The sequence below is a fragment of the Ischnura elegans genome, chromosome 10, assembly GCF_921293095.1.
Source record: "Ischnura elegans chromosome 10, ioIscEleg1.1, whole genome shotgun sequence".
NCBI lineage: Eukaryota > Metazoa > Arthropoda > Insecta > Odonata > Coenagrionidae > Ischnura > Ischnura elegans.
The window spans coordinates 84,974,986-84,987,862 of NC_060255.1; the positions used below are offsets into that span (position 1 = coordinate 84,974,986).

General features: G+C 41.3%; 1 protein-coding gene across 1 annotated transcript in view; it reads right to left on the minus strand.

Annotated features, from left to right (window-relative positions):
- Nucleotides 1-1,425: 1,425 nt before the first annotated feature.
- The window catches only part of LOC124166648 (xyloside xylosyltransferase 1-like), a 147,698-nt gene continuing 136,246 nt past the window's right edge, over nucleotides 1,426-12,877 (minus strand). Inside the window, exon 4 of the mRNA XM_046544266.1 lies at nucleotides 1,426-2,688. Coding sequence (XP_046400222.1) covers nucleotides 2,323-2,688 — 366 coding nt within the window. The 3' untranslated portion in view covers nucleotides 1,426-2,322. The remainder of the gene's footprint in view (nucleotides 2,689-12,877) is intronic.

Genomic DNA, 12,877 nt, shown 5'->3' on the forward strand with positions numbered 1-12,877 from the left:
AATGGGTTGTCTTTTGCGGCGGAAAGGTTGACTTTGACCCCTCACGAAATTCCGCTATTCCACGCGAGAATTTTATGTGATCTTTGAACTCAAATTAGCGTAAAAAGAAGCAAAACTTATTTTCACTTAGTGGATAGATGCGAAGCAGAAATGGAAAAGACGAAATCCGAATGTTAATTACATTTTCCTTTGCGTCTGTAAGTTATCTATGATGAGCTCATGGATATATATTCATCATAAATGCATAATATTCTTTTCATACATATATTTTAGACTAAATTCGTCGTATAATGTACTGGGTTTTATTTCAAGGCGTATTTAAACCTCGCGAGGACCCTAAAGTCGCTATTTTCTTGCTCTCGACTCCACATTTGCACTCTCGCAAAACACTAACTATAGTCACTACCCCAAACTGAAGGATGTTAACAGTTTTATTGCCCACTATATTACACTCTGCAGAAATATCTAGCTTAAACGTCATAAGGCTAGCGCATAACGCGTGCTACAGGAGAGAAACATGAGCAGCATTGCATGAAACTAGTTACTTTGTACGCTGTCACGCGCTTGGGTGCGAAGCTGTTGACGCTAAGGATGAAATTAGCTATGAAAAAATCATTTCGTTTAGCCGGGATTCGAACCCGGATATACCTATTGCCTTTCAGGTATGTTACCACGTGCCATAGGCTTGGGAGTGTAATTGGTAGCATACTCGGCTATATTTTGGGGTCAAAAGATCAAAATTGTAACATTTTGCTCGCACTCAAAAAAACTTAGGTACGACCTTATCCTATGAAAATGCCAATTTTTTCGAATATAGATCGAGGGGAAGTGAAAAATGACACACGATTAATGGGATAGTCTGTAAAATGAGCAGCATTATAAAAAGTATAGGGAATGAGCCTTGGGTTTAACCGTAGGTACCTATATTGCTTCAAGACTCCAATTTTGCTTAATCGTTTCCAGTCTCGTAAAACATTTTTCCACAGGGAAGAATGACGCCTCGGTAGCTTAACTGGCTAAAGCACTCGGCCGGAAATCGAGGGATCCGGGTTCGAATCCCGGTCAAGGCGAATGATTTTTTCTCTGTGGATTTTTCGCACAATTGTGCATTGCGGGTGACTCCCGTAAAAGTTATCACCGTGGCTAGTCCCGGTATACTTAAATTCGTAAATATGTAAGAGTATACGGCGAAATTTGTGGAACTAACTATTCTTTACTGGTCGATAATGAAAGACAGAAGTAAACCTCTGTAAAATATGTGAAAATTGTGTGGAAATTTACCATGCTCTTCCATTGCCATCCCATTGAGCTCATAAAACATACTGAGATAAATCATGTAAAATATATAAGAATATTTATTTAGCCTTTTATACAACATCCAAAATAAATTCATTTATATAATATTTCATTGCACAACCATTTTTCTTCACACACACACACGCAGTCATGATTCAAACACATCAATTTTCATGCTGCAGAACATTAGAGGCACACGGAGTAACAGCTTGTAGTATGTTTACACTTAGGAGCGCGCCCACTGACAAACTTCGGGGCAGCGTGCTCGCAGATGTGGGTATTTTTTTAATGAAATCCTACGCAAAACGTTTTCATAGGCCCGTTTATCGGCCATCGAATTGTAAAAATATATCTCTTTGACGTGGAGTGGGAACAAAACACCAGGTTTCCGGGTACCAGATACCCAGAATTTCCGAGGAACACTTAAACATCACTGTCGGAACTATGGTATAGTGGTGTATTACCAAATATTCCCTGTCCTCCGTTTGCGCAACCATCTGCATCAAAATATAAATATCTTCGATTTAGAGAGGGAATAAAACAAGAGTTTAACCTCACTGTATCGGATACCCAGTATTTCTGTGGAGCACTTGCACAACGCAGTCGGAACTACGATTATATGATATCATTCGGATCCGTAATTGTCGTCCGTTTTAAAAATTAGAAAATTAATCTCTCTCATATCGAGCGGAAACGATAAACTAATTCAGTCTCCAGCTATCGGATACAGAGCATTTTTTAGATCACTGGCACGTCACTGTTCCGAGTGCAGTGGTATTTACCGTATTTATCACTGGCATCTGTTATTTCGCCCGTCTAACTTGGAAAATGAATCTCTTCGACATAGTGTATAAACGAAACACTTGTTCGATCCGGGTATAGGATACCCAGCATTTCCATAGAACGCTTAGTACATCACTTGCGGAACAACAGCGTAGAGGTATTTTTCTTCACAATCGTCCGATGTCAGCCATTGACATTTAAAAAAATTAATCACTTCGACATGATTTGAAACGAAGCACCAGTTCAATTTTCCGGTATCGGATATCCAGCATTCCCGTGGTAGACTTGCACATCGTTGTGGGGACAACAGTAGTGGTATCTTTCGAATTCTTCGCTGTTTTCCGGAGACTTTAGGTTGAGATCTAACTGGACGTTCCACGAGCAGTCTAGGATGTAGAACAGATCTGGTCTCTCGGCGGCCAGCAGCGTGAAGAAGTCTTGGTCGCCCACGCCGCTGGGCTGGAAGGAGTATTTCTCGATGAGATTTGCGAGGGCGTTGTCCTTCCGCTGCGTGGTCTCTTGGTCGCTGGAGGGTATCACGAGGTCCCTGTAGTATTCGCTGCTCCTCAATCGCCCCAAGTCCATCAGGGCGACACCGTAGTTGAAACCCTGATTGGGGAGAAAAGAGAACGGAAGAACCAAGTTTAGTAATGTATGATGTTAGGTTTTCCCGGCGTATCAGTTGCAGAAAAGTTTCTCGGGTTTTCCACCGGTTGATGTCGTCCATGTCTCCCGACGTTTCGATCAGCAAGTCGCGGATCGAAACGTCGGGAGACATGGACGACATCAACCGGTGGAAAACCCGAGAAACTTTTCTGCATCAAGTTTAGTACTTCAGAATCAATTTCCCATTTTAAGTTCCTTATTATTTTCAATGCACACGAGTTCAAAGTAGATCTTAATTGAAAGTTAAGAATGATGGCAGACTTTCCAGATGGATAGGGTAGTTTCCTTCATTAAAGAAAACGAAAGGGATTGATTGCGATTCGTTCCCCACCGTTAGTATAATCATAATACACAAATTATTTAGTTTAAGAAAATCCCTAATGTTTATGGTCAATTTTAACCTCATTTGAACAAGGCCAGATTGGCGACCATGCGATGCCATTCCAAGATCGTGCGACACGATTGTTATCCGATTTCCTTCTTCGCTTTGGGAAGTAAACATCTTTTATACTTTTTCGCATTTTCAGATTATCTTTCTGAAAATTCCCGAATTTTTAAAGGCTTCTTCTGGGAATTATAAAAATGCCAACTATTAGTTTTAACAAAGTTTTTGCATTCCTGTTATTTATTTTGAACGATTGCGAATTATACGTTTCCTCTGCTTTCCCCGGACGTAACTTATTTTTTCGCGAACCCCTGATATTTTTTCAAAAATTTCCTCGGCATTAGTAATTTTATATTCCCGAAAATTTGGTAGATTTAACCGGAAATGTAACGACTTCTGTCCATCCAGAAGACAACCTGTTCACGCTCTCAGAGAAAGCGCGGACATGATCCACCAGTAGTCCCAAGTATATTTCGCAGTGACGGATGACTAGCCGTTTTTTGAAAGGATTTTTCCTGCTCGCTCATCCCCACTCAGCCCGCCACCATCCTCGGCGCATTTTAGTTATGTGTTTAACAACTCGCTGCGTCGCATCTTCGCATCCAGATCTTTTCGCTCTTGGCCCCATTTCGACCATCGCTTCCTCTCCCCCTCTCGTTCCAAGAATGCTAGCTAGAGTGGTCGCCGTATCCAAGTTGCGGAAGCTGCAATGACAACGCCAGCGAGGATGAAGAGATTTCATTTCTTGGATTATAATTCCTCCCAGGGGCGGATTTACGGAGGGGGGGTCACAGGGGTCATGACCCACCCTCCCTCAATTTTATCAAAAATTTAAAATTTCTGATAGTTTAATTGGTTTTGTATCCATGTAAGGGAGAAAAATGTAGAGTGTATGCAAATGCATTGCTACAAGTCCCAAACTTGAGAGAAGTTTGAGTTATGTTTATCGTAAAGCAAGGTCCATTAACCTGCGGCCCACAGATCGCATTCGACCCGCCGGCTAATTTCTTGCGGCTTCCAGAGGCTAAAGAAAATATTGTATCGCAAACCAAGTATCGGCACAATCTTCTATATTATTTCTACTGTATAGATACCTTTTTCTTAACTTATACGCAGCCAAACTTTACAAATGAGGTACCAAAATGCACAGAATTTATCAGAGAACATGCGACGACATACCTTACTTCCTATATATTGCTATTGTTTCCTAAAATTGGATTTTAAATAATTAAAAAAAAACAAAAAAAACGGTAAATATATATGACGTTAACGGCGCACAAACTGATACATTTGTTCATTTGCAACAATATCTCGCATTCTTTAAATAACTTTTATCAAAATGCGGCTGATTCCACATTCAAGTCTCCTGTTGATACGTAAGTATGAGTCATCATGTGCGTTTAACAGAGGATAGTGTAATTACTTCCAATGTTGTGTTTAAAGTGGTCCTCTGACCTAAATTTGTACATTAACATTCCAATTAAATTTCTACATAAGACCCTGCCTTTTTTTTTACATTTCAAAATTAGAAACGCGCCTATCCCTCTGTGGACCTGCATTGTAAAGGGCGGGGGAAGCCCGCTGGGAGCGGGCGCAGCAAGCTCGTCATCAATAATAAACAATGTCCAAAATCGCATTGATCGATTGATTGAACTTTTTAACCAATAAATATTATTGTACTTTGCAATTATATATATTTTTAAATGTTATTGATGTGGTGGTAAGGTGACGTGGAGCACTGTGGCCCTCCGGACGATGTGACATCGATTTCCGCCCCGAGAATTAAAAAAAGGTTGAAGGCCCATGTCGTAGAACTTAGCACTCTCTACAAAACATTTTACATGGGAGAACATCCCTCTCTCCCGGGGGTATCCCATACTCCCCGGACCCCGGTTAAGACCTCTCCCCCCCAAATTTGATTCTGAATTCGTCCCTGAATCCTCCTTCCACCACTCCTAATGAAGGCTTTTCTTGAGTCGTGAATACTTAAGTGCCTCAATTCACTATAACAACAATAGTCTTTATCAAGCTAGCGAGGGAGCGTAGCAACATATGGGTAGAGCTGTTGGTTACGGTCGAAGAGTCCCTGGTTTGAATTGAGAGCCTCCGGTCTCCAAAACAAACATTTACGAGTTTTATGGTGACCTAAGGAAAAGAACTCCAGCCAGACGGTTTTTAAATTTCAAATACCTATGGCTTTTTATGTTTCCAGACCCGCCAGACCGTGGTATTTCACTCGTGAATTCTCAAATTTCGTGATTAGGTCCACTGCAGGTTGGTCAGCGGTTGTTTCCTAATATGTGGACCGATCAGTTTCATAAAAGTTTATTGAGCCAGTGGCGTAGCCAAGTGGGGCGGGGGGAGTCCGGACCCCTCCCCCCGAAACGTAAAAACACAATTATTTTCCTTCATAAAAGAAAACAAAATATTGAAAAATCATGAATTTACAAAATACTTCTTACACAAATGAAGTTTTTTCGATTAGGAAAATGTTAAAATTAGTCAAAACCCTTTCCTTAGTACCCTGATTTTGGAACCCTTCCGAACGAAATTCCTGGCTACGCCACTGTATTGAGCTATTGTTTCTTTCTCTCGACCTCAATTTTTAACGTTTATGAATGTCTTGGAGTGTAGGTCTTTATGAATAAAATGCAAATTTTTTTGCTAACGTTTTGGTTATTTTTTGGAACAATAAATGAACCAATCATATTCATGGCAAAAGAAAGCCCTGATGAGAGCATAAAAATATACCGAGTTGTTGAGTAAAAATGTTGCATTTAATTCTTAAAGTCCTACACTCCAAAACACTAAGCAACGTTTAAATTTTATGTTAGGTAATTAAACAGCAGTGAACAGGAAACTTACCCTATTTCGTGCCTCGTGTGTAACGGCCTTAAAGATTGAGATCAAACTAGTTGGCGGTAGTTTACAAAACCGCTCTGCATTTCTCTGCGAGTAGTGCTCGGAAGCGGAAATCCGATCTACGCCCTCGGCCCTCAACAGTGAGCGGTCACTGGACGTCTGTGCGCCGTTGTGCCCCTGTCCAATTCCTTCCTTTCAGCAGCCATACTACCCCTTAGTGGGCGTGTCGCGTCTGGGACTTGTCACTCAAGCCTGCTTCCCCATCCGCTCTCGGACTCAAACAGGGTAGCAGGCTTTTCGTTGGTGCCGTAGCCCAAATCTCAAATGCCTTGTTCGATCACCTTCCTAAGGCTTTTTTACACGGATCACGTAATTGCCCTATTTAGAACTGCATTAATTTCTCAATATGGCCTGCGATTTCGCGAATGCACGAACGAAATTAGAACAAGAGTCATTTTACCATCTCATGTTCATGTATTCTCGCATGCGTTCTGGCAATTCACCGCTTTACGCGACGCAATTTTGACTGCGTGACGCAATTTTGACGTGCTCTGCCTAAGCTGGTCTTTACGATGGAAACTTTTAACCAACGTGACGTTAGGGAACGGAGGTTTCCGCGGTGTGCGATGAAGTTCTTCAATTCCGCTTACTACCGCTTCGGTTACCGTGGCGAAGATAAGAGTTTCAGTTCTTCGACCCAAAGACACTGGCAGTAGTTCCAGGGAATCTGTTGTCTTGCCACGTAAACCGACGCGGTAGTTTCCGGAAATGAAGAACTACAATGTGACGTTAGTACAGAGAGTCCGGTCAATCACAAAATAATTTTCTTGGAGCTTATTTTTTGGTTTATCTGCAAAATAATTAGATTTTGTGTTTCATACTTGTTGTTTCCGACGTCTTTGGTTTGGAATTAGTAATTACTTGAACCAAGTCAGGTGCGCAGTTGCTTAGTGTGTAACGCGCTTGACTGCTGGCCAACGGGTCCTGCGTCGGATTCGGATTAATTATTTGCATATCTTAGAACAAAAATCCTCGAAATGCGAAGTGAACCAGGTAAAAGAACTGGCCCCCACCCTAAATGTGCGAAATTCACTCGCCGGATATTTGCAATAAGCCTAGGACGAGCTCTAACCTAACATATCCAAACCAACCTCAAGTTATCCTGGTTGTAGGGTATCCACTTCATCTTTATATATTTTCCTCATAGCTTTTTCCAGTTTTCCCGCTAAATACTTGGAATTTGAACGCCACGCAAGTGGTTTCCGACGACTTTTCTTTGAAACTAGTGGTTACTTAAGCCGATTCGCAAGCTTGGTGGCCACTTGGATAGAACACTTGGCCGCTGATAAAATATTCCCGGGTTTAAATTCTAGGTAGAGCCTTCGGATAATTATCTTTGAAGTGCGAGGCGTGCAATTGTGTACCTTACTATGGCAGCTGAAGTGGTAGAATAGGTACACCAGCGCGGATTTGGTAAATACGTGTTCAAATTCCGGTAATGAAAAATGCGTTTTACTGTGTGGAATATTCGCACTTCAGTGAGCACTTTCAGGTGATTGCGTAAAGGCACGCTATTATTTTCATGAATAATTGGTCTTAATTTTTTCCTACCAAAATGGGCAGATTTTCCTCGAATTGATTTAATAGCTACAGATTCTTGAGTCTACGGTGAGATAGCCTATTATTGTTTCCGTTATATTTTGCGTCATTTTGTCGCATTAAATCATGAATGCAGGTGTTTCTTTTCAACAATAAAAGCCTTGAAAATGCGTCAAGTGTCGAAAAATCGATTTTGACCAACATTTTTCCATGCTAAAACCATGTCTCCCCTAATGAAAGCAATATTGGCCACTTTTGCTGACACGAGCTGTTACTACCAAAAAAGCTTATCTTAGAGTCCCACTGAAATTCCAGGTCCGACAGAAGCGATCAATTAAGAGATATTCTGCCGAACGGATAGATATGTGAATTCATTTTTCTCCCGAACAACGAAGGAATTAAATAAATGATAGTTGTAATTTTTTTCGGCATTTCCTTCTTATATGCAAACGGTGTGTTTCCCAACACCCCCTGCCACACGCCTTTTCAGGCGGATTGCGGGGTAGTGTATGGATTTATTTAATTAATACATATTACTGCATGTTGGCTATTGTCGGGTGGAAGCTTTAGATTTAAACACATGAATGACAAGTCTACCTATCTTACAACAAAGTAAAAAAAAAGAAAATGCACCTTTAGTAATAAAAATGCATTCATTCGAATGAAGTGACCAACAAATGAAAATTGACCCAATTAACCCAAATTCAAACTCTCCATAATAAACCACATTGCCATCAACCAAGAGTCGATGAACACTAATTCTTAAAAATTTTATTATTTGCGGGAAAGATCTTGTAGATGAAATGAATATTGGCCACTTTTGCGTCACAAAACGATAAAATAAAATACCTCCAGGAAAATGGAGGAAACCGGCGAAGGGCCATAAAAAAGTTCGTAGATTAAAAAAAGGAGCTGATTTGTTAATCATTGGCTCAAAATGTCATCTGGTTACGTAGCATGCGATTGAGTTTAGTACCCGAGACTTCATGAAGCAAAAGAGTAGGAGTAGCTACCTCACAGCTGCGATAATACTTACAACTCTTCATCATTCACACATTCAGGCTTTTTTCTCGTGTTTTTTTTTTCGCTCTGTATTCCTCAGGACTTCTCTCTTTTAGATAACTACCTTTACGGTGGCTTTAAAAAAAAGGCACTTTGTTTCAAATTATTGCGGCCCCTTCATTCCAGTGTTCACCATGAAATTCTCTCCACACATCCTTCTAAGTTCACCTCAGCATTCTTTCCACCGTTTCATCACCGCTAGAATCTCCCGTCACTTTGAATGTATTTTCGCTCTCATTCATCAATATCCGTTTAAAATAATCACGGGGCATTAGAACTAAAAAGGCAACGTTTTATTTAACAGTGTATGATACAGTCCAAGAAAATAATTTTTCATATATTAGCAGTGTAGAGATTCCACAGAAGACAAAATAACATTGCGGTGAACCATTTTTTACTAACTCTGACATGAATGTATTTGATTAAATGTAATTTTTAACAACCCATCTTCAAACGGGAAGTGGAGTTTGATTCATAATTCCGTAAGCCCTATTCCAGCATATGTTTCAGCGACAAACTCAAAGACTGGCCAGAAGATGTTCGCGGGATCTCCGGCTACACTGTAGACATCAAACATTAAAAAGCACGATGGAAGTTCACAAAATATAAATGAACTATTCATCCAGGAAAGAACACCGGCACATATAATAAATACATGCGGCTTTTGGCGAATCAGCTAATACCTTTAGACTTTAAATAAATACACGGTGAATTAAAATATTGTTTTCGTTACTAATATTGTCATCAAAAACGATTTCTCGTATAATCGTAAAGATAGAGACACATTTCAGCTCATTTATTCCATAATTATCAAAATAAAAATAACATTGGACACTGCGCAACATTCTTCAAAATCAGTATCCGACGTAAAAATATGGTGATCTTAAATGGTATTTACCAATCACACATCATGATAATCCTTAAAACACACAAATATTTCATCCACCCTCCTCTACGTGGACAGAGCTCGGCTCATAACAATGGAATTTAGCATAGGGAATAGAACTTAGCGCATATTCTACCGCAGGCCAGCAGACGGCATATCTGGCGCGGCAACAATACTTTCGTTTACCTTGGCAACCAGAAAACGTAGCCGTACGGTGACATTTTATCAATTGGATTTTCCAAGCGATAGAGAGCGGATGCGATAGCATATTGTGGTGTTATAAACGAAGTTTAAACGCACTGTTTACAGTATAAAACAGCTACAGTGAGTAATACATCAATCACTTGAGTAGCAGAGGAAGAAAATAGTCATCTTGCAGGCGTTTGCAGTCTACAACAGCCGGCGGAGTTCCGACTTCGGCCAGCAGAGTTCGAAAAGAACTCGTGCAAATACGAGATTCCATTTATATCCTGCAGTTGAATCTCATAATCGATTCCATTCATTGGATTTGGAGTTGATACCAAACAGCAGATCTCGCCATCTATATTTTCCGCCACGTACATCATGGAACGGATTTTAAAGAGATGTGCATCGAGCATATCTGGAAGTGTGATGGGCAACAGCCTGGAGGAGAGGCTGGATAAAGAGTATACCGTCCACCTGGATAACATTCAACCGAACTTGGTTAAAATTCCCAACGAGCTTCGCAACCAGGCAGAAAAATGGTTGATTTATCTGGTCGGAGTGACTCCCAAGACCCTGGACGAAAAGGAGAGGCGAAACATCCACCTGTCCGTTCTCCTCAATGACATGGCATCCGGAACTCTCACGGGGATACACAAGCTCACGAATCCCCCAAGGCCAGGGGAGCCAATGCCTCCGTGTCCGAAAATGTACTTCGACGACACCGAGGAGAAATTTCTGGCCGCGGAAGTCGTTGAAGAAGACCTGAGCGACGCTTTGTGCTCAGAACTCAACGAAGCGGAAGGTGAAGGTGCAAATTCGGCCAAAGGAGAACGTGTTCAAGACCATCCAGTGACACAAACTCCTGTCATCGCTAGTGAAAGCTCGCCTGGTGACAAAAACCGTCTTCCCATGTCGGATGAAAAGCAAAGAGAAGGACACGACCATAGAAGGGGTAACACCAACGTTCGCCCAGATGCCGAAGGTGAGGTAATAAATTCAATCTATTCCAAACCCGTGAACAGTGGCACATTTAATCATTCTGACGTGCCAACTGAACAGAAAACAAAAGGCAGGAATGAGGGTAATTTTCGCAAAAGTGCGAACCTCAAAGAAGAAGGCAATTTGATAAAGGCAAAAAGCCGACACGAGGTAACAGATTACATTAATAATCGTGTCAGCGTTGAATATGAGGTGGTAAATTCTCAGCATTCCCCGCCAAAAAATCCTGGCGCTTCATATCAATCTTGCGTGCCAACCGAACGGAAGACAGAAACCTTGGATAAGGGAAAGGCTCACAAAAATGGGAACCTTAACGCCAAAAGTCACGCAGTAAACGAGCGCCACATTCCACCAAGACAAGCTGATGGCTTTAAAAGGTCAGATGGGAAGGGAGTTGCTGGGGAAAATGTCAGAATGGGATGCAGGGATACACACTTCCATGGTGAAGGAGATGTCGCAAATGAACGCATTTATTACGGCAACATAAATTGTAAAATAATTGGAAGGAAAAATGCAACTGGTGTCGAGAATCATTCCTTTCATGGGAACAGTAACGGTATTAATGCACATCACTTCTCACCAGAGCAATTTCATGACTTGGAATATTCTGTTATGCCGCCTAAGAAAAAAATATTGTGCCGTAACATACAAACGGGATGCAATGGCGCTTTTGGCCATGGTGAAGGTGATTCATTAAAGCCAATGTATATCCCATCAGAACGCGTTGACGCCAAAAAGCATCCTTATATGTTGGCTGAAGACGATAGAAAGAAATGGGACAATAGAATGGACCGCGAGAAACCATGTCAACATACCGAAGGTGATTATATAAATAAAAACTTCATTCCATCTAAAAAAACCAGAGCCTCCTACCATACTCCTGAGCCGGCTGAGCGGATGGAATATAGGACCCACAGAATGGATCGCAAGAACCCTCATCTTCACAACGAAGGTGTCGTTATAAACGAAAACTACGTTCCATCGCAACAACGTAGAGCCTTCCACGATCCTTATGAGCCAGCTGAGCAGATAAAATTCTGTACCCACGGATTGGACGCGAAGAATAATCGCTTCAAAGCTGAACATGACTACAGGCATCCATGCCAACATGGACCCACAGAAGAATGGGAACAATGGAAAGGTGCGATGCCTGGTTACAGGTTTGCAACTGATCCACCACCACCTAGGCGACCCGCAGAAAATCTGGGAATCTCAGAAATGCCGTTGGATTATCTCCTGGAGCTAGTGGACCGGGCTTGGAGAGGCGAGGCAATTGAGGAAGTTGAGATACTCCTGGACAGCGTTTACGAGGATATGAGGGAGGAGCCAGAAAACGAATGGCTGTGGGAACAGCCCGACCCCCTAATAATAAGAGAGGCCCTACTACATAGGTTGACGAACATAATCATCAACGAAATGAGGCGACAGGAGCATAAAGAGCTCCACCCGCAACAGACGACCCCTTCCCGCCAATACTTCGGCCAGACTTCACCTGGATGCAAGTGTTCCTGCCACTCTAACTATCAAATGCATTCATCCCAAAATGTAAGTACATAATTCAAATTATATTAAAATACCTTTGCCGAGGGTAAAGGGTTTGTTTCCTCTGAGTTACATACTAAATATGCACAAGAGCGGGAATCGATTTCTGTTCTTGAGGCCGATATTGAAACGGTGAAAATCTAGATGCCGCGGTGGATCTGATAGGCTGCCTATGCTATTTTTTCATGCTGTTTCTTTCGTTTGGGATAAGCATTTATGTGAATCTGACGAACAATAAAATCCACTTCTATGAGTCTTTCGCATGTCTTAACCTTCTTCTAATCCTAGGTCATGAATAAGTATTGTTCACTTATTAAATTTTCAATATTTGTGTGAATACTCCACATAAAAAGAAAATAGATCACAAAAACATTTGAATGACCCCATTCAAGACTTAGTTCTATAAGCACATTAAAAGGCGTAGCCAAAACGATAAGTTTGGGGGGCACGAACAGAATAGAATAGAATAGAAACAGAGGGGGTAAGGGGGGTTGAACTCTCCTCTGCGGAATATATGAAGACTTTTATCTCTAGTAATCGCATTTTATGCTATTTTGACAATTAAAATTACACAATTAATCGGTCGTCGGGAAGTTGTTTGGCTAAAACAT